Source organism: Cetorhinus maximus, chromosome 4, assembly GCF_964194155.1.
Source record: "Cetorhinus maximus chromosome 4, sCetMax3.hap1.1, whole genome shotgun sequence".
NCBI classification, from domain to species: Eukaryota; Metazoa; Chordata; class Chondrichthyes; order Lamniformes; family Cetorhinidae; genus Cetorhinus; species Cetorhinus maximus.
The window spans coordinates 10,792,294-10,818,741 of NC_135882.1; the positions used below are offsets into that span (position 1 = coordinate 10,792,294).

At 43.4% G+C, this 26,448-nt stretch overlaps 1 protein-coding gene across 1 annotated transcript; it reads left to right on the top strand.

Moving 5' to 3' along the window:
• Positions 1–1,852: 1,852 nt before the first annotated feature.
• Positions 1,853–26,185, top strand: kcng2 (potassium voltage-gated channel, subfamily G, member 2). The gene is made up of 2 exons (XM_078539764.1): positions 1,853–2,647; positions 25,379–26,185. Exons 1-2 carry the CDS (start codon positions 1,910–1,912, stop codon positions 26,183–26,185), a joined length of 1,545 nt encoding a protein of 514 aa, XP_078395890.1. The 5' UTR covers positions 1,853–1,909.
• Positions 26,186–26,448: the final 263 nt, after the last annotated feature.

Below are 26,448 nucleotides of genomic sequence, written 5' to 3' on the forward strand. Positions count from 1 at the left end.
TGCTCACCCATCTTGAAATTTATTTTCTTTTGTTCTTTATCCTTGTCGCCACTTTTATGTCTTGGGTAAGTGAGTTCGTTGACCAACTGAACTCTAACTGCACACCTTCCTATGTTCTCCTCAATTGCTGCTTGTAATCAATAACGGGGAGAGACCGATATAAGAATAAACAGTGACGGTTTATTGAGACATAGGGCAGAGCACTAGATCATACGTGCTCACTCAGAATCCTCCAGAAATAGCCTTCCCGTTCCCAGTTGCCACGCTGTACAGTGATTTGTCAGAGCTGTCACATGATCAGTACACTTGCATTCTCTTAAAAGGACAGGGTACCTCACTTTACCACACTAACCCATTCATAATTTCATCAGATCTCCTCTAAGTCTTCTCTTATCTAAAATACAAAACCCCCAAACTGTTCAATATTTCCTGATAGCTGTAATCTCCCAGTTCTGGTGCCATCCATGTAAACCTGTTTTGAATTTTCTCCAGTGCTTTACGTCCTCTGTACAGTATGGAGAGCAGAACTGTGCACTGTACCCTATATGTGGCCTGACCAATGTCCTACGTATCACTACTTTTGAATTCCATAATTCTAGAAATAAATTACAGTGATTTGTTAGTGTTTTTAATTGCTTTGCTGATCTACAAAGTTGTTTAATGATTTCTTTACCTATATCTCTAAATCTTTTTTCTTCAACCTCATCTAGTTTCTTACTTTGTAAGGGTTTTTTTTTATTCATTCATGCGATGTGGGCTTCGCTAGCTAGGCCAGCATTTATTGCCCATCCCTAATTGCCCTTGAGAAGGTGGTGTTGAACTGCCTTCTTGAACTGCTGCAGCTCATGTGGTGTAGGTGCACCCACAGTGCTGTTAGGGAGGGAGTTCCAGGATTTTGACCCAGCGACAGTGAAGGAATGGCGATATATGTCCAAGTCAGGATGGTGAATGGCTTGGAGGGGAACTTCCAGGTGGTGGTGTTCCCATCTATCTGCTGCCCTTGTCCTTCTAGATGGCAGTGGTTGTGGGTTTGGAAGGTGTTGTTGAAGGAGGCTTGGTGAGTTCCTGCAGTGCATCTCGTAGATGGTAAACACTGCTGCTGCTGTGCATCAGTAGTGGAGGGAGTGGCTGCAGTGCCAGTCAAATGGGCTGCATTATCCTGGATGGTGTAGGTGATGTTTCCAATTTTCCCACCGAAGTACATTAAGCCAAAGAACTTTCATTATGAATGTAAGGGTAATTCTAACTCCATAACCATCTATTGTTTTCATTCACTGTCCATGAAGATATTCTTCCCATACCAACAAGCAAGTGGGTTTTGAAAAGACACAGAGAAAATGACAACAAAAAAAGCCAAAGGGAAAAACGAAGTTAGGAAAGAGAATATATTAATACTGTTTGACCATCTCCAGTGCCCATGTGACAGTAACAGCCTCCCACTTTTTTGCCTTGTCTATACTTTTTTCCTAAGTAAGTCCTGTGGAGCTGTGGGTCGAGTCCCTGCCCCTGACCAGGACTTTGGGTTCGAGTCCCATCCCAGGATGGTCAAGGAAGGTGTGTTCGTAATGCAGCCGAACAGGCTGAATATCAACCTGCAAATCCTTCCAACCACACCAATGGCAGGTGGTAAGAGTGGGAGAGATTCCTGGTCGACTTTGTGATGGGAAAGAATGTTGGAGCCTCACCCATCATTATCCAAATCTCCACACTACAACAACTCGGACTTCCTGAGCAAACTGTGACACAGTACCGCCATAATTGTTTCTGACTAATTAGATATGATATGATTAGATATTTAGCTTTAAGATCAATCTTTTCTCATTACAGATGCAACAACTTTATTTCAGTGGATCGTTTTCCGTGAGGCGGAATGACTGAGTAGCTCTGCAAAGCAGTAGATGAAGTTACGATGGCTCTGCTGGCTGAAGGCAGATCTGAGCGGGAGCTCAAGTCCTTTGCTTGCAATGTGGGAAGTGTGGAGAGCTGTACCAAGAAGGGAAGTTATTACCATAAAGTCAAACTGCTTCAGCCAGATGAGGACGTCTGCTGCGTCACTCAACTCAACGAGAGAATTCGGTGTGCAATCATTAATGTTGGAGGCATTAAGTATAGGATTCCATGGATTACACTTGATCAGATCCCATTAACACGTCTAGGCAAACTGAAAACATGCAGCGGCTATGATGAAATCATGGACATCTGTGATGATTACGATGTAACTCACAATGAATTTTTCTTTGACCGCAACCCGTGTGCCTTCAGGACTATTATGACTTTCCTAACGGCTGGGAAGCTAAGGCTCCTCAGAGAAATGTGTGCTCTCTCCTTTCAGGAGGAGCTGATTTACTGGGGCATTGAGGATGAAAACCTGGAGTGGTGTTGTCGCCGTAAACTGTACCGGAAAGTGGAGGATCTGGAAGAACTCAAGAGGGATTATGAAGTGCTACTTACTGAAGAATCACAGGGTGCCTTCGATGACACGACTCGCCTGGGTCGCTGCATGAAGAACCTCAGGGACATGGTGGAAAATCCCGATTCAGGGATCCCAGGAAAGATCTTTGCTTGCCTTTCTGTTATATTTGTGACGATCACTACAGTAAGTCTCTGCATCAGCACCATGCCTGATCTGAGAGAGGAAGAGGAGCGGGTGAGTCTCTTAAGCTTCAAACCGCTTTATCGGTGTAGCAAACTGATTCTTTTAGGTCACTTGGTATTTTACAAATATTGCAAATGTTTCTATATGTAAAAGTTCAGTTCTTTCATTTTTGTTTTGTAACAAAAATTAAGCCACATTGCCTGTTCTGAGCAATTTATTGACTTTCACCGCGCCACCATTTGCAGAAGAATGTTCAGCTGCCCACTCAGATCTAAGCTTTCAACAACAACCTGTATTTGTATGGCATCTTTAATGTAATAATATGCCACAGGGGATTTATAAAACAAATGTGACACTGCGCCGCGTAAGGGGTTATTATGTCAGATGGCCAAAAGTTTGGTCAAAGAGGTAGGTTTTAAGGAGTCTATTAAAGGAAGAAAGTAGTGCAGAGAGGCGGAGAGGTGTAGGGAAGGTATTCCAGATCTTAGGGCCCAGGCAACTGAAGGCACAGTCACCAATGGTGGAGTGATTAAAAGTTGGGATGCTCCAGTGGTTAGAGTTGGAGGAATACAGGAGGAGATTATAGTGATAGGAAGGGGTGAGGCCATGGAGGGGTTTGCCTACATTACAATAGCGAATACACTTCATAAAGCAATTAATTGACTGAAAAACTCTTTTGGACATTCTAAAGTTGTGAAAGGTGCTCCCTCCTCCTTTAAAAGATTCCTTAATCAACCTTTGGTCACCTGTCCTAATATCTCTTTACATAGTGCAATTTTGTCTGATAACACTTCAGTGTAACACTTTAGGATGGTTTACTACACTGAAAGTGCTATATAAATACAATTATTGTTGTTGTTTCTTTCTTACTGGTCCCAGAACCTGGAGGGTTAATAATTGGTTATTGATAATGGTTTTTCAGGGCTAGTGAACATACATGCCAGACTAATATACCTGGAGACAAGGCTCTAACCTGCATAGTAAAGCATAAAAGAACAATCAAAGACCTTGCAGCATCTGCGGAGAGGAGCTCAGTTAACGTTTCGAGTCCGTATGACTCTTCAACTCGAAATGTTAACTGTGTTCCTCTCCGCAGATACTGCCAGACCTGCTGAGTTTTTCCAGGTATTTTTGTTTTTGTTTTGGATTCCCAGCATCCGCAGTTTTTTGCTTTTATCAAAGACCTTGCCTTTTGTCTTCCCCCACCCCCTCCCTTCTCTGCCTTTGTAGTTGCATAGAACCTACGACACGTCTAATTGTTCTCCAGTTCTGAGGTAGCTCAGCGACCTGAAACATTAACTCTGGTTCGGGATCTTTCTGGTCCCAGCAGCGCAAGCATCCCGTGACGAGTGGGATGGGAAAATTTGGAGAGTGCACAAATTGACTTTTGGCCACTCTCCAAATTTTCCTGCCCTGCCCGCAGCGATACATGTGCGGCCAGGACTGGAAAACCCTGCCCTCGGTTTCTCTCTTCACATATGCTCCTAGACCTGCTGAGTATTTCCAACATTTTCTGTTTTTGTTTCAGATTTTCAGCATTTGCAGTACTTTACTTCTGTCTTAACCTGTAGGTTGGTTGCTGCCATTGTCCTTGGATGGGGAACTATCTTATAAGTGTTTACAAACTGATCAAATGGTTCAAAACATCCCATTAAATCCACGCCCTTGGGTGGTTGACATCCTGGAAGACTTTTTAAAGTCATAGGCAGCTGTATCTCTACTGATGACTTGCATCAGGTCCGGGGAGGAATTGGGCTATGGTTCTTTACAGACCTGGTCCAGGATTTTACGGCCTCTCCTGCCCGGCAGGATACTACTGTCCCGCCGAACTGAATGGAGGTTTAAATGGCTCGCTGCATCCGGCGGGGGAGACATGCCATGGTGGGATCGTAAAATCCTGGCCCTGGATCGATAGCCAAGTGATATAAGTTGCAAGTTTCTACTTATCTGCCGGTGCCCTAGCACACTAACCATTCTGAAGCAATGAGGAGTCTAGAACTAATCAAAAAGCTCCTTGGTAACATATAGCCACGTAACAAAATGTTTTCACAATCAATTTTATGTCAAGGATTAACGCAGGAGAAGTGTTTTGACGTTTTGAGAATAGTAATGATTTTAATTACAGTAAAAGCTCTATTTATATTAAACGTTTTGCATTTATCCGCTTAACGTTCGATAGATTTTGTCTGTTGGTTTAAAGACTGCGCTGTAGTTTGGTAGAGTCTGTGGCTGGGATTTTCCGGCCTCACTGTGGTGGGACGCGCCGTGGTGGGGATGCAAAGGCCCAGCCTAAAAGTTCATTGACTTTCGGTGAGGCTGGACGATCCCGGCGACAAGTGGGGCCAGAAAGTCTCGCCCTATACTCTTCAACTTACCAAAGACAGGGAGAGCACAATGCGGTAATATATTCCAGTAAATCAGGGTGCAATGATAACAACAACTTGCATTTACATAGCACTGTAAAATGTTCCAAAGAGCTTAGCAAGAGCAATTTCAGGCAACAATTGACAATGAGCCACAAAATGGGACATTTGAGCAGGTCAGGTAGGTTTTAGGGACAGTCTAGGTAGAGCTTTAGGAAGGGAATTCCAGAGCTCAAGGCCTTGGCAGCTAAAGACACAGCCACCAATGGTGCAGCAATAAAAATTAGGAATGCACAAGAGGCCAGAGTCGGAGGAGTGCAGAGACCTTGGAGGGTTGTGGGGCTATCCTGGTCAGGGAGGGGTTAGACCATGGAGGGATTTGAACATAATGATTAGGGTTCTCAGTTTGCCCTCCCAGACTTCCTACATTTATCTAGATATTGGCCAGGTAAGGGTACACACTTGTTTGTAAGGTGAGGCACATCTATGGGAATGGTGAGTATTCTACTGAACCAATAAAAATATCCAGCTTTACATGCCACCCCCGCCCCCCTTACCCCCTTCCCCACCCCCGCCAAAGAATCATAGATAAACTCAGGAAACCCATGTTGCTGCTGTCCTAGCTTTTTAATCTTGGGTTGCTTAACATGATTATTAAAGATCCCATTTTCCAGCCAAGGAATCATGTCTCTGCGGTGTGAATTAAGGAAGCCCAAGTTATTTTTGAAAAAAAAAGATTTAATAGGATAACTGATTTAGAATATTCTACTTGAATTATTCTGCACAACTTCCTCACCAAACTTGCTTCAGGAAAGTTCATAATGAGGCTATTGACTAGTTTCAGTTCCTTTCTCAGATTAGTTTTGTTGATTTAAATTGACTGCAGCTGTAGAATCAATTGTAACACATTTAAATCTTAGAATTACCAAGTGTCTTCTGATTTAATGAAAGTTCCCATTAGTACTACAAGACTTCTAAAGGCAATCAAGCAAAACTCCAGGGGGTAGCCAACACTCCATATGTAAATGTAAAGAAAAATTATTGTGTTGATTTGTTATTTAAAGCTCCAAAGTTTAACAAAATATTTTTCTTAACTATATACTTAGACTAAAACACATCTCCAGAGTGTTTCGTATCTCTATTCAGCTTTGACAGGCTAGTCTCCATAAAAGCTAGTGGACACGTCTCCTCTGGATCTAAAACAAGGTGAGCCAATTGCTTCATCTCTGGATAAAATTAACAGACAAGGAAGTTATTCTCTGTGGAGAAAAAGAAAACAGGCAAGCAAGTGTTGAACTGCTGGCTGTGCAACAACTACAGCTTTTTAAAAATTCGTTCATGGGATGTGGGTATTGCTGGGAAGGTCAGTGATTATTCCCCATCCCTAATTTCTCTCAAGAAGCTGGTGGTGAGCCGCCTTCTGGAGCTGTTGCAGTCCACGTGATGAAGGTACAGCCACAGTGTTGTCAGGTAGGTGTGTACCCTTACCTGGCCAATAGCTAGATAAATGTAGGAAGACTGGGAGGGCAAACTGAGGACCCTAATCATTATGTTCAAATCCCTCCATGGTCTAACCCCTCCCTAACCAGGATAGCCCACAACCCTCCAAGATCTCTGCACTCTTCCAGAATTTTGACCCAGTGATGCTGAAGGAACCAAGTCAGGATGGTTTGTGACTTTGAGTTCTTGGGCTTACTGCCTGTGTTTGTAGCGCTGGTAGTGATCGCAGGCGTGGGAGATGCTGTCAAAGAAGTCTTGATGAGTTGCTGCAGTGCATCTTGCAGTTGGTCCATACTGCAGCTCTAAGCACCGGTGTGGAGAGAGTAAATGTTTAAGGTAGTTGACGGGGTGCCAATCAAGCTGGCTACTTTGTCCTGGATGGTATCAAACTTGGGTGATGTTGGAACAGCACTCATCCAGGCAAGTGGAGGGTATCCCACTATACTCCTGACATGTGCCTTGTAGATGGTGGAAAGTATTTGGAGAGTCAGGAGGTGAGTTACTCACAGCTGAATTCCCAGCATCACTCCTGTTCTTGATGACACGGTGATTATGTGGCTTGAGGTCAATGGTAACTCCTAGAATGTTGATAGTGGGGATCTTAGCAAATGGAAATGCCATTGAAAATCATGAGGTGGTGGATAAACTTTCTCTTGTTGGAGATGGGCATTGCCTGGTTGTTGGGTAGCTTGAATATTACTTTCCCACTTTGCAATCCAAGCCTAAATGCTGTCTGGATCTTGTTGCACATGGACTTGAATTGCTTTATTAACTAAGGAGTTGTGAATGGAACTATTATGCTATCATCAGCAAACATCCCGACTTCTGACTTGACTTTATGATGGAGGGAAGGTCAATGATGAAGCAACTGAAGATAGTTGGGCCTAGGATACTGAGGAACTCCCGCAGTGATGCCCTGGAGTAGCGATTATTTATCTATTTTTTTCATGTCAGCACAACACAGCTCGATCACACTGTTTATTGGAATTTCTATTGAAGGGAAAGTAAATATCTGGGTTCAGGGTGTGGCATCAACTAATCAAAATCCGTCTCAAAGTTTCTTCATTCGCTTCTGCGTCGGTCCGATTTTGTCACACGGATGGGCAGGAATGTCGGGCATATTCCCATCATCCTGGATGGGAACTGGATAATTAAATGGAACTGCCTGGTTCAGCCTGGCTTGTGTGTCAGCCATTGGGCTCTCTGCAGTGGTGATTAAAGCAATCAAACCAATGCCAATGGATGCGACTATGACAGGCTCCTTGACTTAGGCATTCTTCACATAAGACTTGATTTTCCACCAACAATCACAACCATCATCCTTTGTGTTCAGTATGGCTTTAGCCTGTGGAGATTTTTCTCCCTGATTTTCTTCTTTATTCATTCATGGGACGTGGGCTTTGCTGGCTGGGCCAGCATTTGTTGCCCATCCCTAAATTGCCCTTCAGAAGGTGGTGATGAGCTGCCCTCTTGAACCGCTGCAGTCCCTGTGGTATAGGTACAGCCACAGTGCTGTTAGGAAGGGAGTTCCAGGATTTTGACCCAGCAACAGTGAAGAAACGACGATATATTTCCAAGTTAGGATGGTGTGTGGCTTGGAGGGGAACTTGCAGTTGGTGATGTTCCCATGCATCTGTTGCCCTTGTCCTTCTAGGTGGTAGAGGTCACAGGTTTGGAAGGTGCTGTCAGAGGAGGTTTGGTGAGTTGCTGCAGTGCATCTTGTAGATGGTACACACAGCTGCCACTATGCATTGGTGGTGGAGAGAGTGAATGTTGAAGGTGGTGGATGGGGTGCTTTGTCCTGGATGGTGTCAAGTTTCTTGAGTGCTGTTAGAGCTGCACTCATCCAGGCACGTGGGGAGTATTCCATCACACTCCTGACTTGTGCCTTGTAGATGGTGGACAGGTTTTGGGGAGTTAGGAGGTAAGTTATTCTCTGCAGAATTCCAAGCCTCAGACCTGTTCTTGTAGCCACAGTATTTATATGGCTGGTCTAGTTCAGTCTCGGGTCAATGGTAACTCCCAGGATTTTGATAGTAGTGGAGTCAGTGATGGTAATGCCATTGAATGTCAAGGAAAGATGATTAGATTCTCTCTTGTTGGAGATGGTCATTGCTGGCACTTGTGTGGCGTGAATGTTACTTGCCACTTACCAGTCCAGGTCTTGATGCATATGGACACTGATTGTTTCTACCTGAGGAGTTGTGAATGATGCTGAACATTTGCAATCATCAGCGAACATCCCCACTTCTGTCATTATGATGGAGAAAAAGTCATTGATGAAGCAGCTGAAGATGGTTGGGCTGAGGACACTACCCTGAGGAACTCCTGCAGTGATGTCCTGGGACTGAGATGATTGACCTCCAACAATCACAACCATTTTCCTTTGAGCCAGGTATGACTCCAACTAGTGGAGCGTTTTCCCTCTGATTCCTATTGACTTTAGTTATACTCGGGCTCCTTGATGCCACACTTGGTTAAATGTTGCTTTTATGTCAAGGGCAATCACTCTCACCTCAGCCAGGAGTAAAGCTCTTTTGTCCACACTTGGACCGATTCTGTAATGAGATCAGGAGCTGAGTGGCCCTGGCACAACTCAAACTGAGCATCAGTGTCCAGGTTATTGCTGAGTAAGTGCCGCTTGATAGGACTTTTGACAACACTTTACATGACTTTACTGATGATCGAGTGTAGGCTGATGGGGCAGTGATTAGCCGGGTTGGATTTGTCCTGCTTTTTGTGAACAGGACATACCTGGGCAATTTTCCACATTGCTGGGTAGATGCCAATAGCTGTACTGGAACAGTTTGGCTAGGGGTGCGGCTAATTCTGGAGCACAAGTCTTCAGTACTATGACCAGAATATTGTCAGGGCCCATAGCCTTTGCAGTATCCAGTGCCTTCAGCCATTTCCTGATATCATGTGGAGTGAATCCAATTGGCTGAAGACTGGCATATGTGATACTGGGGACCTCAGGAGGAGGCCAAGATGGATCATCCACTTGGCACTTCTGGCTGAAGATAGTTGCAAATACTTTAACCTTGTCTTTTGGACTGATGTGTTGGGCTCCCCCATCATTGAGGATGGGGATATTTGTGGAACATCCTCCTTCTGTTAGTTGTTTAACTGTCCACCACCATTCACTACTGGATGTGGCAGGACTGCAGAACTTAGATCTGATCCATTGGTTGTGGGATCGCTTACTGTGTCTATTGTTTGCTGCATCCACTGTTTGGCACACAGGTAGCCCTCTGTTGCAGCTTCACCAGATTGACACCTCATTTTTGGGTGCTGCTCCTGGCATGCCATCCTGCACTCTTCTCTGAACCAATTCCCAATGAATTCAATTTTCCTAGGGCTCCTGGATGCCACACTCAGTCAAATGCTGTCTTTATGTTAAATGCAGCCACTCTCACCTCACTCTTTTGCCTACATTTCGACCAAGGCTGGAATGAAGTCTGGAGCTGAATGGTTCCGGTGGAACCCAAACTGAGCCTTGGTGAACAGGTATCTGTTGAGTAAGTGCTGCTTGATACCACTTTGGATGGTGCCTTCCATCACTTTTGCTTATGATTGAGAGTAGGTTGATGGGGTGATAAGTAGCCTGCTTTGTGAAGACAGGGCATACCTCAATAATTTTCCACTTTGTCAGGTAGTTGCCAGTCTTATAGTAGTATTGGAGCAGCTTGACTCCAGGCATGGCTCATTCTGGAGCACAAGTCTCCAGTGCTACAGCTGGAATGTTATCGGGGCCTAAAGTCTTTGCTGTATCCAGTGTGCTCATCCATTTTTTGATGTCACATGGAATGAATCAAAATGGCTGAAGACTGGCTTCTGTGATGGTGGAGACCTCAAGGAGGCTGGGACAGGGCTTGCATGTGGCACTTCTGCCTTAAGATTGTCGTAAAAACCCATCTAGTTCACTGATGTCCTTTAGGGAAGGAAATCTGCTGTCCTTACCTGGTCTGGCCTACATGTGACTCCAGAACCACAGATTAACTGTTAAATGCCCTCTGAACAAGGGCAATTAGGGATGGGCAATAAATACTGGCCTAGCCAGCGATGATCACATCCCATGAATGAATAAAAAAAATGGTTGCAAATGCTTCAACCTTGTCTTCTGCACTAATGTGTTGGGCCCTAAGGATGGGGATATTCATGCAGCCACCTCTTCTCATTAGTTGTTTAATCATTCACCACTATTCATGATTGGATGTGGCAGGACTGCAGACCTTTTAATCTGCTCCTTTGGTTATGAGAGTATTTAGCTTTGTCTACCGAATGGCGCTTCCACGTTTAGTATATATGTAGTTCTGCATCGTAGCTTCATCAGGTTCACACTTCACTTTTAGATATGCATAGTGCTGCTCCTGACGTGCTCTTTTATACCCATATTGAACCAGAGTTGATCCCCAGCTTGATGGTAATGGTAGAGTCAGGGATATGCTGGGCCATAAGGTTACTGCTTATGATTTAACACAATTCTGCTGCGGTTCATGGATGTTCAGTTTTGAGCTACTAACACTGTCATAAACCGATGCATCTACAACAAGTAGGCTGGTGGGGACAGAGTCAAGTAGGTTCTTTCCTCTTGTTGGTTCCCTCACCACCTTCTGTGGGTTCATTAGCAGATATGCCCTTCAGGACTCATCCAGTTCAGTTGGTAGAGGTGCTACCATGCCATTCTTGGTGATGGACATTGAAGTCCCCTACCCAGAGTATGTCCTTTGCCCTTGCTACACTCAGTGTTTCTGTTCTAGTTCTTTATCCCTGGAATCATTCTTGTGAATCTCCTGTGTACTCTGTTGAATGCCTTCACATCCTTCCTCAAGTCTGGCACCCAGAACTGGATGCAGTACTCCAGATGAGGCTTAAATAGTGTCTTATGCAAGTTCAACATGACCTCCTCACTCTTGTACTCAATGCCCCTATTAATGAAGCCTGAGATACTATATGTTTTATTAAGTGTTCTCTCAACATGCCCTGCCATTTTCAATGACTAATGTGCATACACACTGAGGTAGCTCTGTTCTAGCATCTCCTTTATAGTTTCTTTTATTTTATACTGTATCTCCATATTTTTCCTGCCAAAATGAATCACCTCACACTTCCCTGCATTGAACTTCATCTGCCACTTGTCTGTCCAATCCACCAACACGTCTATGTCCTTTTCAAGTTCAAGATTATCCTCACCACAGTTAACAATGTTTTCAATTTTTGTATCACCTGCAAATTTTGAAATCATGCCCTGAACACCAGGAAGAGCAAGGGTCCCAAACTGATCCCTGAGGAAATCCACTACAAACCCTCCTCCAATCGAAAAACAACAATTTATCACTGCTCTCTGTTTCTTGTCACTCAGCTATTTTTTATCCAAGTGCCTACTTTCCCTTTTATTCCATATGCTAGAATTTTGCTCACAAGTCTGTTGAGTGGCACTGTATCAAATGCCTTTTGAAAATCCATACACTCCACATCAACAATGTTTCCTTTATCAGCCTTCTCTGTTACCTCCTCAAAAAACTGCTGCAAGTTTGTTAAACATAATTTTCCCTTAATGAATCAGTGCTGGCTTTCCTTAATTATCCTGCACTTGCCTAAGTGACGTTTAATTTTTGTTCCGAACTATAATTTCCAGAAGTTTCCCTACCACTGAAGTCAAACTGACTGGCCTGTAGAGTTGCCAGCTTTATCCTTGCATCCCTTTTTGAACAAGGGTATAAAATTTGCAATTCTTCAGTCCTCTGGCACCTCTCCTGTGTCTAAGGAAGACTGGAAGATTATCACTAGTGCCTCTGCAATTTCCACTCTCACTTCCCTCAGTACCCTAGGATGCATCTCATCTGGTCCTGGTACCTTATCTATTTTAAGTACAGATAGCCTTTCTAACACCTCCTCCTTCTCAATTGTAAATTCTTCAAGTGTACCAGTTACCTCCTCTCTCACCTGGGCCTGGGTAGCGTCTTTATTTTTGTTTTTTATTTTTGTTCAGGTATTTTTGTTTTTGTTTTGGATTTCCAGCATCCGCAGTTTTTTGCTTTTATCTGGGTAGCTTCTTCTTCCTTTGTAAAGACAGATGCAAAGTACTTGTTTAATACCTTTGCTATTTCTCCTACCTACACATGCAAGTTCCCATTTTTATCCCTAATTGGTCCTACTCTTTCTTTTATCACTCTTTTACTATTTATATGCTTAAAGAAGACCTTGGGATTCACTTTTATGTTTGCTGCCAGTCTATTTTCATGCTCTCTCCTTGCTTTTCTTGTTAGTTTTTTCACTTCTGCTCTGGTCCTTCTATAGTCAGCCTGATTCTCCATTGTATTTTCTACCTGACATCTGTCGCATGCGTAATTCTTCCTTTTCAGCTTCACCTCTGTCTCTCTTGTCAGCCAGGGCACTCTGGATTTATTTGACCTACCTTTCCCCTTCAAGAGAATATACCTTGACATTGCCTGCAATACTTTTCCTTTGAAAGTGATCTATTGTTCAGCCACTGTCTTTTCTGGCAACATTTGATTCCAACTCACTCGACTCAGATGCATTCTTGTCCCATCAAAGACGGCCTTCCCCCAATTAATTATCCCTGTCCTTGTTTGTTCCTTGTCCCTTTCTATGGCCAGCCTAAATCCTACGATACAAAGATCACGGTCCTCTAAATGCTCTCCCATTGATATTTGATCCACCTGGGCCAACTCATTCCCCAGAACCAGGTCCAACAGTGCCTACCCTCTCATTGGTCGGAAACATACTGCTGCAGAAAATTATCTTGAACAAATTCCAGGGACTCATGCCCCCTTGACCCTTTGCACCATTTGGATAATTGAAGTTCTCCATTTTAATTTCTCTATAATTCTTGCACCTCTCTGTAATTTCTTTGCAAATTTGTATCTCTACATCCCTTCCACTAGTTGGTGGTCTATGTACTACACCAATCAATGTTATTGCATCTTTTTCATTCCTTACCTTTAGCCAGAGAGATTCCGTCCTTGACCCCTCCAGAATATCCTCTCTCTCCAGTACTGTAATGCCATCTTTAATCAATACTGCCATTCTGCACCGCGCGCCCCCCCCCCCACCCCCCCCCCACCCCCAAACAAAACCTCATTTTCTTCCTTTCCTGTCTCTCCTAGGAATATTTAATGCCCAGTTCAGCCCTTCTTTGAGCCAGGTCTCTGTTATAACAATAATATCATAATTCCATTTGTCAACCTGTACCAATCTTATTAACCACACTCTGTGCATTCACATACATGCACATTAGTCCTAATTTAGGCTTTTCTTTACTTTCCCCTTTACTCTGATCCCATCTAAAGAATTACTATTGCCTACTCCAATTCTGTCAAACTCTCCAAGTATTCTATTTACTTTGATACTATTTTGCTTTTATCTCCAAGTATTCTATTTACTTTGATACTACTCTCTGATATATCCTCCTTATCAGTTAGTACTTCTCTACTTCCCACTGCCAGTTTTTCTCCTCTCTACTCTGAATTTCCCTTCAGGTTCCCATCCCCCTGCCAATCTAGTTTAAACCCTCCCCAAAAGCACTAGCAAACCTCCCCGCGAGGACATTAGTCCCAGTCCTGTAAAGGCGTAACCTGTCCTTCTTGTACAGAACTAGTCCCAGTGCCTCAGAAATCTAATGCCTTCTCTCCTATTCCATTTCTCCAGCCATGTGTTGAACTGCTCAATCTTCCTATTCTTATGCTCACTAGCATGTGGCCTAGGGAGTAATCCTGAGATTACTGCTCTAGATGTTCTGCTTTTTAATTCCCTTCCTAACTCCCTAAAATCTGCTTTCTGGACCTCATCCCTTTTCCTACCGATGTCATTGGTCCCAATGTGGACCACGCCTTCTGGCTATTCACCCTCCCCCAAAAGAATGTCCTGCAGCCACTCTGTGACATCCTTGGTCCTGGCACCAGGGAGGCAACATACCATCCTGGAGTCATGGCTATGGCCATAGAAACGCCTGTCTGCTCCCCTAACTATGGAATCCCCTACCACTATAGCACTTACACTCTTCGTCCTCCCTTACTGTGCAGATGAGCCGCCTGTGGTGCCACGGACTTGGTTCTTGCTACAGTTCTCTGAGGAACCATCTCCCTCACCAGTATCCAAAATGGAAAAACGGTTAGAGAACGAGATAGCCTCGGGATTCCTGCACTACCTGCCTATTTCTCTTAGATAGTCTGGTGGTCACCCATTCCCTCTCTGCCTGTGTGCTTCTTAGCTGCAGTGTGACCACCTCTCTAACCCTGCTATCCACGTAATCCTCAGCCTTACAGATGCACCACAGTGACTCTAGCCACTGTTCGAGTTCCGCAACCTGGAGTTCAAGTTTCTGCAGCTGGTGACACTTCCTGCAGATGAAGTCATCGAGGGCATTTTGTGCCTGCATGACTTCCCACATCCCCCAGGATGCACATTTCACATGGCTGAGCTGTGCTGACATACCTTAAACTTTATATAAAGTATGGTATAATATAATAACTTACCTGTCACTCACCAATTGTCTCCTCTGTGCTGAGCCTAGTGGTCCAGAGACAATATTGAGGACTTCCAGGGCCATACCCTCATGACTGTATACCATTGTGTTGCTACCACTGGTGAGTTGGTCCTGCTGATGGGCCGGGATATACCCAGTGATGGTGATGCAGGTGTCTGGGATATTTTCTGTAAGGTATGATTTGGTGAGCATGACAACATCAGGCTGCTGCTTGACGAGTCTGTGGGGCGGCTCTCTCCACTTTAGCACAAGGACGACTTATCTTAGTGTTAGGAGGATCTTTCAGGATCGACTGGGATGATTGTGTCTTTGTCAAGTCTGCATCAGTGCCCAGGCTTTGCTGGGTGGTCCATCCGGTTTTATTTTTATTGTAGTTTTAACTTAAGTTTATATAGTGTCTTTAAGATACTGAAATATAAGGTGCTTCACAGGACTATTATTAAACAAAATTTAATATTGAATCACATAAGGAGATATTAGGATAGGTCAAAAACTTATCAAAGAGCTCAGTTTTAAGAAGCATCTTAAATGAGGTGAGAGAAGTAGAGAGGTGAAAAGATTTCACAAGGGATTTTCAGAGCTTAGGGCTTAGGCAGCTGAAGGTACAGCCATCAGTGCTGAAGCAGTGATAATCAAGAACGTGCAAGAGGCTAGAATTGGAGAACTGCAGAGATCACAGAGGGTTATAGGGCTTAAGAAGGCTGAAGAGATAGTGTGGGACAAGGAAATAGAGGGATTTGAGAACAAGGATGAGAATTTTGTTATGACACAGCAGTTGGTAAAGGCTGAGTTGTTTAAATTCCAGAGGGAAACTTGAACAACTGTCATAACCTATATTTTCAATTGGTGCGTTTGAGATGTAGCTCTGAATTCAGGAATAAGACCACTGAGCCTCAAGAGGTTTGTTTTTAAATAAAAATAAGTTAAACATTTATTAATTTAACAATAAATTAAACACATACACATGTTTACAAATTACTACCATAATAACTTTTAAACAAATCCCCAAATTAATCACTCCCAGGTAAATCTTCACCGTAGACTTTAAACAGACACCAGGCAAAGCACATTTGACCTTACGAATTCAAAATTAGGTCTCTTGCAATTTGGTTCCTTTGCAGACACAGCTGTCGGCTTACAGGCTGGATAGGTCTTAAAAACCTCTGCCTTACACACACAAACTCCTTTCTGTTTATACCCACCTTTTCCTTTGAATGTAAATTTTCCACTGTATTACCAGATTTTTAATTTTACCTCTTTGAACAATAACATCCTTTGATTCCACCAATTTTATTAGCAATATAAAAACATTGCTTGGCATCTCGCAGCTAGGTGGAAGATTTTACCCATTCTTTTGAATGGTTTATTCAACAAATGCAAATTATACTTTACCTTTTAACTTCCTTACATTTATCTAATTGACATCTCAAAACTACTATACATTAAAGCACCCAAACACTAGCTGGCTTTAATCCAATTAACACACACACAGTCAAACACATAGACACGGACCCCATTACAATTCCATTGAAAAAATAATTTCCAGTAACATTATAGACACTAATATCTCTTCATGACAATTTGTAAATGAGGCATTGCTGGGCTGGGAGCTAATGTAGGTCAGCAAGCTCAGCGGTGATGGGGAATATTTGATGTGAGTTAGGATATGGGCAGCAAAGTTCTGGATGAGCTGAATTTTGCAGAGAGTGGAAGATGGGAGGCTGACCGGGAGGGCATTCGTCAACTCTTGAAGTAACAAAGGCATAGATGAAAGTTTCAGCAGCAGGTGCACTGAGGCAATGATGGGTGACTAGCAATATTACATGGGGCTGAATTATACAAGGCACTGGATTCCACACCCACACCGGCTAAAGAGTCGGGGGAAGCCCGCTGAGTGGAACACGGTCTGCTCCGCAGTCATTTAAATGGCTGGAGATGGATTTTCCACCCCTCAGGAACAGGAAGTCCTGCATCAGAGAGCTGCAGGCCAATCAGATGTTGGCAGCTCTCCAGCACTTTGGGATAGAGGCATGTGGCATTAGACTGGGATTTGGGTAACAGTATAGGTGCCAAGTTAGCAGACCTCAGCAAGGGGAGTGAGGGGGGTGGGGTCTGCGGTTTGAGAAGCCATGGGGGGGGGAGGAAGGCAGCCTTGGGGAGGCATAAAAGCTGGTGAGGGGGTGGGGTCCTCGATGGGCCCGGGGGGCCTGTTAAGGATGGACTCCTCCCCCCACCCACCACCAGCCTGCACAGGGAAGCCTGCTTAGCTGGGCACTTGGCATGGGCCTCTCCCACCCTGCTTAAACCCCAGCAGCAGAGGGATGAGACCTTTAAATGGACATTAAATGCACGTTTAAGGACCTCAGTGGTGGGCGAGCTGCCTGATGCTACTCCTGCCACTGGTATAATTGTGGTGGGGGCAGAGCTGGGGGGTAGGCAGCAGACTGGCCGCCCACTGGATTTAACAAGCCCCTCACCTTGAAACTTGCCGGCAGGGGAGCATAAAATTCAGTCCAAGGAATACTGAAGGGAAGTAGGCAGTCTTGGCAATGGAGAAGCTATTTTGTCTAAATAGTGCTAGTGTAGTGTGAGTGATATATTCCATAGGAAAGCCAACAATTCCGTGTGGCTGTTCCTTTCCTGATTCTGAAGCATTGAAGACCTTCACCATTTTAAACTTAGGTATGATACACAAATACTTCAGACAAAACTAGCATTGTGAGGACTGTGAAATATTTACTTTTTGGAGATAATTGCTATCCATTACTAAATACTCATGGACCCTGGGACTCTGATCATCATTAACTATATGTAATGATTACGTCTTGGGACATCTCTCCAGGATCAAACTGTTAGGTGGTGAAATCCAGGCGGATAATCTACAAAAGGAAACCAGTTTTCTTCTGGTCTGAAATTGTTCCTTCATCACAGGTCCTTGAAATTTAAATAATTGACTGGTCTCGTTAGCAGAAGAAGGTGGTTTAATCCTGCTGATGTCACAGCTTGCCCTAACAAAACAAATTTTGATTAGGACGACCCCTATGGTAAAGAATGTGATAAACAAGCTTGCTAATTATCTGAACCTCTTTTGCAGTTACATGCTGGAAAATCATCCTCAGTCAATGAGCTCTAACAAGGATCTTGTTAGAATACTGATTGGTGAATATTATTTTTAAAACTGACAATGGCAACACATGAAGGCAAATATAATGCAGCATAATCTCTTAGTTTATAGTTTGCCTGAAATGGTAAAGAAAGCAGATTCAATGGGCTGGATTTAGTTGGTCTCCCCATAGGTTCCATGGTGGGGGGGGAGGCCTGATGGTATTAAGTTCCCTTCAGGCACTTTGGTGGCCACTGTCCGGCCTACCCCCGGGGACCTCAGCAGCAGAAATCCTGCCTGCCATCAGAGGCTGGCAGCTCCCCATTGCTCGTCAGAGCAACCAGGAGTGGTGGGGGCTGCCAGCAATGCAACCACTAAAGGCCCAGAATCACCAAGGGACTCCAGGCCAAAGGTGACTGAAGGTGGGATGGGGATCATGGGGTAGGGGTCACGGGCGAGGAGGGATGGGGGGTGGGTCAGAGCCTTTCAGCGCCCGCCCCCTACCCTACTTTCCTTGATCAGGCACTGAGTATCATGATAACGACGTACCCCACCTCCCAGCCCCGCCCCGGGGGGCAAACTTGACAGCCACTGCTGAATTGCGAAGCCTCAGGGATAATGGTGTGAATTGGCTTATTAATGAGCCTTAATTGACATCTCGCCGCAGGCAGCTGGGAATCCCGCATCAGCCCCTTCTGACCTCTGACTTAATTGGGGGAGGTTTGGCCGCCATTGGGAGACTGATGGCCATACCTCTCCCATGATGACGGAGGCCCAGCTGCCATGGTTGCTCCTGCAACGGCCTGCATTAAATGCAGCTCAATAATAAAGGGAATTGGATAATTACTTGAAAAGGAAAGGATTGCACAGCTGTGGGGAAAGAGCAGGGAAACTCTTTCGAGTTATCAACTGTCACAGATTGCAACTCTTTCGAGTACAATCACAGTTCTTGGATTCCAGGAGTGGGACATGAACCCACAACCCTCTGATTCAAAGGCGAGGGTGCTATGAACTGAGCCACAGCTGACACCCGAAAGAGCAGGGAAACTCTTTCGAGTTATCAACAGTCACAGATTGCAACTTCTTCCGAGTGCAATCACAGTTCTTGGTTTTCCAGGAGTGGGACGTGAACCCACAACCCTCTGATTCAAAGGTGAGGGTGCTATGAACTGAGCCACAGCTGACACCTCCTAATGATTGGTAAGGGATGATACTCTTTCGAGTTATCAACAGTCACAGATTGCAACTCTTTTGAGTACAATCACAGTTCTTGGTTTCCGGGAGTGGGTCATGAACCCACAACCCTCTGATTCAAAGGCGAGGGTGCTATGGACTGAGCCACAGCTGACACCTCGAAAGAGCAGGGAAGTGGGACTAATTGGATAGGCCTTTCAAAGAGCATGATAGACCAAATGACCTCCTTTTATGTTGTAAGGTTCAAACAGTCTATGAAACAATGATTCTGAAAAGGGATTGATTCAGTAAACAACAACAAATTACCCTTAAAAGGTATCTGTGCACTGGAGGGCCTGTATATAGTACTATTTTTCTGACTTGTCCTCTGACTGCCATCTATCATAACTCAGTAGAATTATTCTACCACCGGTTTGATGCGGTGTGGAACACTTAGCTAATCCTTTGCTCTGTTAGTTTTACCCTTTTTGTTGTAATCCCAGATAACATGCAGCTAGCAGTTAAGACTTGCACAGGTCTCTTCCAGCATAGCTGTAGTTCCTACTCTTAGTGCATAATTAATGGCTGTTAACTGGAATTCTGTGATGAAAGTTAAATCATTCCAATTGTCAGGTCATCTCCTGATGGGATAATCGTTTATTTCTATTCCCAAATCTGATCTTTTTTTTTCCCGCTGTCAGACTATGCTTCCTTTATTTATGATTGCCTATGTTTCGCCTTGTGTGACTATAAAAGTAAAACCTTGCTCAGTATAAAAATAACTACATTGTTCTGATGATTTGCAAACTGGTTAGTGACATGAATTATATGAATATTTAATTGCATTCATTAATAGTGTTGTGCAGTGAATGTACAAGTCCCAGAAAAGGGACTGCATTGAAAATTGGTACATGTTGACTAGATGTGTCACTATCAAGGCTGCACAAATCCTATGTGATTTGCATAAGGATATCACATTTTTAAAAATGTTGCAGCTAGTTAATTTACTATTAAATAGACAGTCTCTCTCATATTTCTGTAGATGGCTGGTCTTGCTTATTTTTCCGCTATCTATAGCATGAATAATTTCTATTCCTGTTAATAAAAACAAATAGAACTTGGCTGAATGTGGTACCAAGGAGCCCTAGTGAAATTGAAGGCAAGGCAGATCAAGGGGGAAAATTCTCCAGTGGAATACTTGGCTCAAAGGAAGATGGCTGTGATTGTTGGCAGCCCAACATCTCAGCATATCAATGCAAGTCGTTCTTCTGGGCTGTGTCCCAGACCCAACCACCTACAGCCACTTCATCAATGACCTTCCCTCCATTATAAAGTCAGAAATGAGGATGTTCGCTGATGATCACACAGTGTTCTGTTTTATTTGCAATTTCTCAAGAAACTGCAAATAAAACAGAACACTGCTTCTCCTGCTCACATGCAGAAAGATCTGGAAAACGTCAAGGCTTGGGCTAATAAGTAGCAAATAATATTTGGGCCACACAATTGCCAGGCAATGACCATCTCCAACAAGAGAGAGAGAGTAGGCACGTCTCCTTGACATTCAACAGTATTGTAGTATTGCTGAAAAAAGAGACACGTCTAAGCTTTTCATCTTGGACTCAACAGGGCACTCGTAAGAATACCAATACTTGGAAGTTAACTGTCAGTCACCATCAGTGGTGCATTCTCCATGGCAATGCCACTTGCCAACCAATCATATCTCTCTCTTCACATACAGTATAAGTTATTGTCTTCCCTTTATGTTGGTATTCTTAAGAGTGTCCTGATGAGTGCAAGGTGAAAAGCTTAGACATATCTCTTTGATCAGCAATACACAAGTTCTGTACTACCAAATGACTATAAGTATTGTCGTAGTGATCTGCCTAAGGAGTGATCCTCTGCTCATTTCTCCACACCTCGCAGTCTTGCGTTTTTCTCTCCATTTGCTCGTAGGAGCCTCCCATTTTTAATTTCAAGTTGTCTAACATCAGTGTCTATTCTAACATCATCAACATCATCATCATTGCTGAATCCTCCACCAGCTGGCTTACCATTGACTAAAATTTTAACTGGACCAGCTACATATATACTGTGGTTTGTTTTTGTCTCATTACCACACCCTACCTCCACCTCGCCACACAAAAAAACTTTAAAAAAACTTGCCAAGCCGAATTTGGAAATGGAATTTTTCAATGTTAAGGTAAACACCTGTATCATTAATTATGCTGTAAAATTGGAATGATATTAAGAGCTTTTACAGTAGATCTTGTAGAATCTTCTTCAATGAAGCTACATGATGAGCCACACTCAATTATTAGGAATCTTTGCAATCATGTTAGTAGCTTGCTGCACTCGTGATTTATAACTGAGTAGGTTAAACATTAACAACAAAAGCTGAAATTTGTGTAGCGCCTTAAATGTAGTAAGACACCCCAAGGTGCTTCACAGGAGTGCCATCAGCCAAAGTTTGACACCGAGCACGTAAGATATTAGAACAGTTGACCAAAAGCATGGTTGAAGAAGTAGGTTTTAAGGCACATCTTAAAGGAGGAAAGAGTTCAAGAATCTGAGAGGTTTAAGGAAGAAATTCCCCAATGTAGGGCCTAGACAGCTGTAGGCATGGCCACCAATGATGGAGAGGAAATCAGGCATGTAAAAGTCTTGTCCCCTCATTTGGATCTAAATTTAATCCACATAAATTAGTTGCTAAGCCTGTTTCAGATTCCTCCAATTGTTAATGAAAGAGGTCTACATCCATCAAACTTTGATGGTTCACTGCTCTGGGTAGTAGCTGATGCCATAAAATGGACAACTCCAGGTGCCAAGTTTATTCTTCACAACCTTTACAACTTTATAACCTTTCCTTCTTAAAAAAAAATCAACTTCCTCATTTGGATGTAATCCCACGGATAGCTTTCCTAACTATTGTCATTTAACACTGACAGGATCTGTACAAGTAGCACACCCAAATATTTTAATAATTGTTCAGTCAGGTTTGCTTCCTTAGCACTGATTTACATAATTGTTCCTTTTTCAGGATTATTAATATTTTCTATTCACTTTCATAGTTGCTACATGTGGGTAGATTTCTAACTGATTTGCCTGGTTATCTCACAGCAGCCTTGTTATAACAATGGATGTGTATGGAATGAGAAAATGGAGCGGCAGGGATTGAAAATTGATAGATGGACAGGAAACAAAGGGTTGTGATTAATGGATGTTTTTCAGATTGGAAGTGGTGTATGCCAGGGTTCAGTCTTGGATCCACTTTTGTTCTTGGTATCTACAGATGTTTTGAACTTGAGAACATAATCTTAAAATTTGCTGAAAGGAGAAATGTGGGGGACTGCAAACCTCAGAGGACATAAGCAAATTTAGACCCAAATGAGGGGACAACGCTTTTGCACCCCTGATTTCCTCTCCATCATTGGTGGCCATGCCTACAGCTGTCTAGGCCCTAAATTGGGGAATTTCTTCCTTAAACCCCTCAGACTCTCGAACTCATTCCTCCTTTAAGACGTGCCTTAAAACCTACCTCTTTGACCATGTTTTTGGTCACCTGTTCTAATATCTTAGGTGTTTGGTGTCAAATTTTGGTTGATGGTATTCCTGTGAAACGCCTTGGGATGTCTTACTACATTAAAGGTGCTACACAAAAGATGTCAGGAAGACATAAGCAAATTAAGGGAACGAACAGACAGATGGCAAATACAATTTAATATGGAGAGTGTGCATAATAGATCATGGATGGAAAACGAAGGAATTGGAGTCTGCACTCAAAGAAAAGATGCCAAAGGCTATTGGTGATATAGAAAATAAATAGAAAAATAGAAAAACTACAGTTGCTAATTCCCTGTAAGTGCAAGTGCAGGTAGATAAAGCCACAAGAAAGGTTAACAGCTTCTAGACTTTCATTACTAGTGAAATAAAACCTGTGTGTCTGACCAGGTTTTAGATGCCCTATCCTAAAATCCCCTGATGTGGTTCGGTGTCAAATTTTGTTTGCTCCTGTGAAATACTTTGGGATGTTTTAATACATTAAAGGTTCTATGTAACAATAGATTGCATTTATATAGAGTACAAAGGAAGTATTAATAAAGTTATATAAGGCATTGGTTTGGCCACTGTTGAAGTTCTGGGCAGTTTCTTATCAAAGTGATAATCGAATCATTGGGAGAATACAACGTAGATTCAACAGGATGATGCCAAACCTATGAGCCTGCGGTAACAAGGGGAGATTTTGAAATACTGGACTATTTCCACTGGAAAAGAGAAGAGTGAGAGAAGGTTTAACACAAACTTTTAGAATTATTCAGAGTTTTGATAGGCTAATTGTGAAAAGCTATTTCCCCATGTTTGGGAGGCAGTGATGAGGAATCATCAACTTAATACTGTCACTGAGAGGTGGCAGAGAAGCTAAGGATAAAAATTAAGGGCAAATCGGATAAATATTTAAATCAGGGCAGTGTGGTTGGTCTTGGATTGCTCTAGTGCACAGAAGCACAAACTCAGTGGGCCAACTGCCCTTCTTCTACGCTGTAAACCTATGTGACTCCTCTCCTTAGAGGAGAAAGCTTTCCTTCTGGGTTGGAAAATGCGCTGTCTCGTGTGGAACAGAGCCAGAAATGTCTTAGGTTTGTGTTGGGTTAACTGGCACCAGCCGACGTTATAACTGGCCTTGGTACTAATGAAAGAAAGAGGAGAAAATTAATTTTGTGTTCCTGCTTCTGACCTTTGCTGCCAAGAGATTGACCGGGAATTTCCTCCATGCTTGCTGCTCCCGCTCCACTATTGCAACTTTGCCGAATGTGTAGCATGGGGCAAGAGTTTTGTTTCATGTCCTGCCAAGGTAAGAAGATTGGAGCAGGAGCAGCCCTGAGGATGGCTCTGGCCATTGTTGGGTTCGGGTCGGGGTCTGACGCTTCCTCTGATTGGGGAGCCTGCTTGACTTTTTCGCTTGACTCATCAAAGAAGGATCATACCTTGGGATGAGGGAATCAGTGGATGTGAAAGAAACCTCAACTTGAGACAACGTGCTGGAGAAAATGGATTGTAAGACTCCCTGAAACAAGGATTGCCAATAAATTTGTTTGATATGAGTTTACTTTTCATAAACTATTCTTGGTTTGGATTTACTGCCTAGATTTTTATTATGTGCTTTTGATAGTTAGTAAATGTCAGCCTAGTCCTCTGGTATAAGCTCTGCACAAATTTCTAACGCTCGTGTGTGTACTTCCACCCTAATTTCTCTCAGTTCTCCCAGTTGCATTTCATACTGACTTGTTGATTTATGAACCTTCGAGCTCTCCCAATATCAGAACCATCAAGTCATAGCTAATTATTTTCTTCATAACTTATGTTGCCTGATCCACTACTGTAATGCCTGCAAGGGGATCTGACCAGCATCCTCTGTAATCAAAAATGCTGTGCAAAAATCACAACTTCCTTCAATGGCAATCCTTTACCAGCTCTGAAAGGATATTAATAGCTGCTCATAATGCTGCATCTCTAAGTGAGCAGCAACCTGAGAGCACAGTTCCCAGCTTACGACCAATAAGGAAAAGAATTGTTAATGGAAAAAGTCTCCTGTAATAGCTCCCACACTCTCCTCATTGTTTTATTTATCTCTTCTTTTCCCTGACTTTTCTCAAGTGACTGAGCCTTTCCGGAAGTGGTTCCACGAATTGTAGCTACCTTTAGATATGAGGGCATTCATTACATGCATGTTGGACAGGGAGTGCAGGAAGGCTGCTCCACCATCACAAGGGACATCACAGTCAAGCGTGATTCAATACTCATCAGACATCCCCGCAAATGTTGTAGATATTCTCCAACACTGATTACTGGATTGGCCAATTCCTCCTCCCTCGTCCCCACCACCCCCAGTTATAGTGCCCTATCTAACTACTGACTCAACTGAGTTCAGCAAGCTTCAATACTGAACAAGAATCAAACTTAGAACCTCCCTTGTTCTGTAAGGGTTCAGTACGATACCATGAGGCACTTTCACCCATCAAGTCACGGCGGGAACATAGTAATCAGCTTTTATCAATCTAAAATCATTAAGTAATAGAAAGTTTAACATCTTCACCAGGTACATAACTATTTTGATTTTCTTTTTTCTCTTTCTCTAGGGTGAATGCTCCCAGAAGTGCTACAACATCTTTGTCCTAGAAACAATCTGTGTGGCCTGGTTTTCATTGGAGTTCCTGCTGCGATTTATCCAGGCACAGAGCAAATGTGCGTTTCTGAGGACTCCCTTGAACGTCATCGACATCATGGCCCTTTTGCCTTATTACATCAGCCTGATCATAGATGCCCTTTCAGTTGATGGGAAACCAAGTGGTCCTGGAAACCTGGATTTGGAAAAAATAGGACTAGTCCTCCGGGTTCTGCGGGCTTTGAGAATTTTGTATGTGATGAGGCTGGTTCGTCATTCTCTTGGGCTTCAGACTCTGGGGCTCACAGTCCAACGATGCACAAGGGAATTTGGCCTCCTCCTCCTCTTTCTCTGTGTGGCCATGGCACTCTTCTCACCTCTGGTATTTTTAGCAGAGAGTGAATTGGGCGCCAAACATGATTTCACCAGCATCCCAAGCAGCTACTGGTGGGCAGTGATCTCGATGACGACTGTGGGTTACGGAGACATGGTCCCCCGCAGCATCCCTGGGCAGGTGGTAGCTTTGAGCAGCATCCTGAGTGGCATTCTCCTCATGGCCTTCCCGGTTACCTCGATCTTTCACACCTTCTCGCGCTCTTACATGGAACTGAAAGATCAGCAGCAACGCATTTCAAGCAACAGAGCCCAGCTCAAAGGAAACTCTAAATCCCAAAACAGTGACAGCTCTCAGGAAACAGACATCTCATTTCCTACAGACCTTGGAGACTCTTCGCTTCAGAAGAAGAGAAGAATAATTACACAGAGGGTTGAAGAGCATTAATCAAGGACCTCCAGCTCTTTTCAAATCGGGGAGCAAACACCAGCTCCAAACAAAATAGTTGCTGAAACAGATGTTTATCTGACCATATTATTATTTGTGATTGATGTGCTAATATGGCTGGGCTAATGTTCATTTAAAACACAAGGAAAAGAGAATAGGGTTAACCATTTGTAATGCTGAATGTTGCAAAAAGAGTAACCCTACTGAGAAACTCATTTTTACATGTTAGTTTTGTAGAGTTTCAAGTGGAAAATCAAATTATG

Coding starts and splice junctions, on each gene's coding strand:
- kcng2 (XM_078539764.1), top strand. CDS start 1,910: ATGGCTCTGCTGGCTGAAGGCAGATCTGAGCGGGAGCTCAAGTCCTTT. Junction 2,648..25,378: donor TGAGAGAGGAAGAGGAGCGG/GTGAGTCTCTTA, acceptor CTCTTTCTCTAG/GGTGAATGCTCCCAGAAGTG.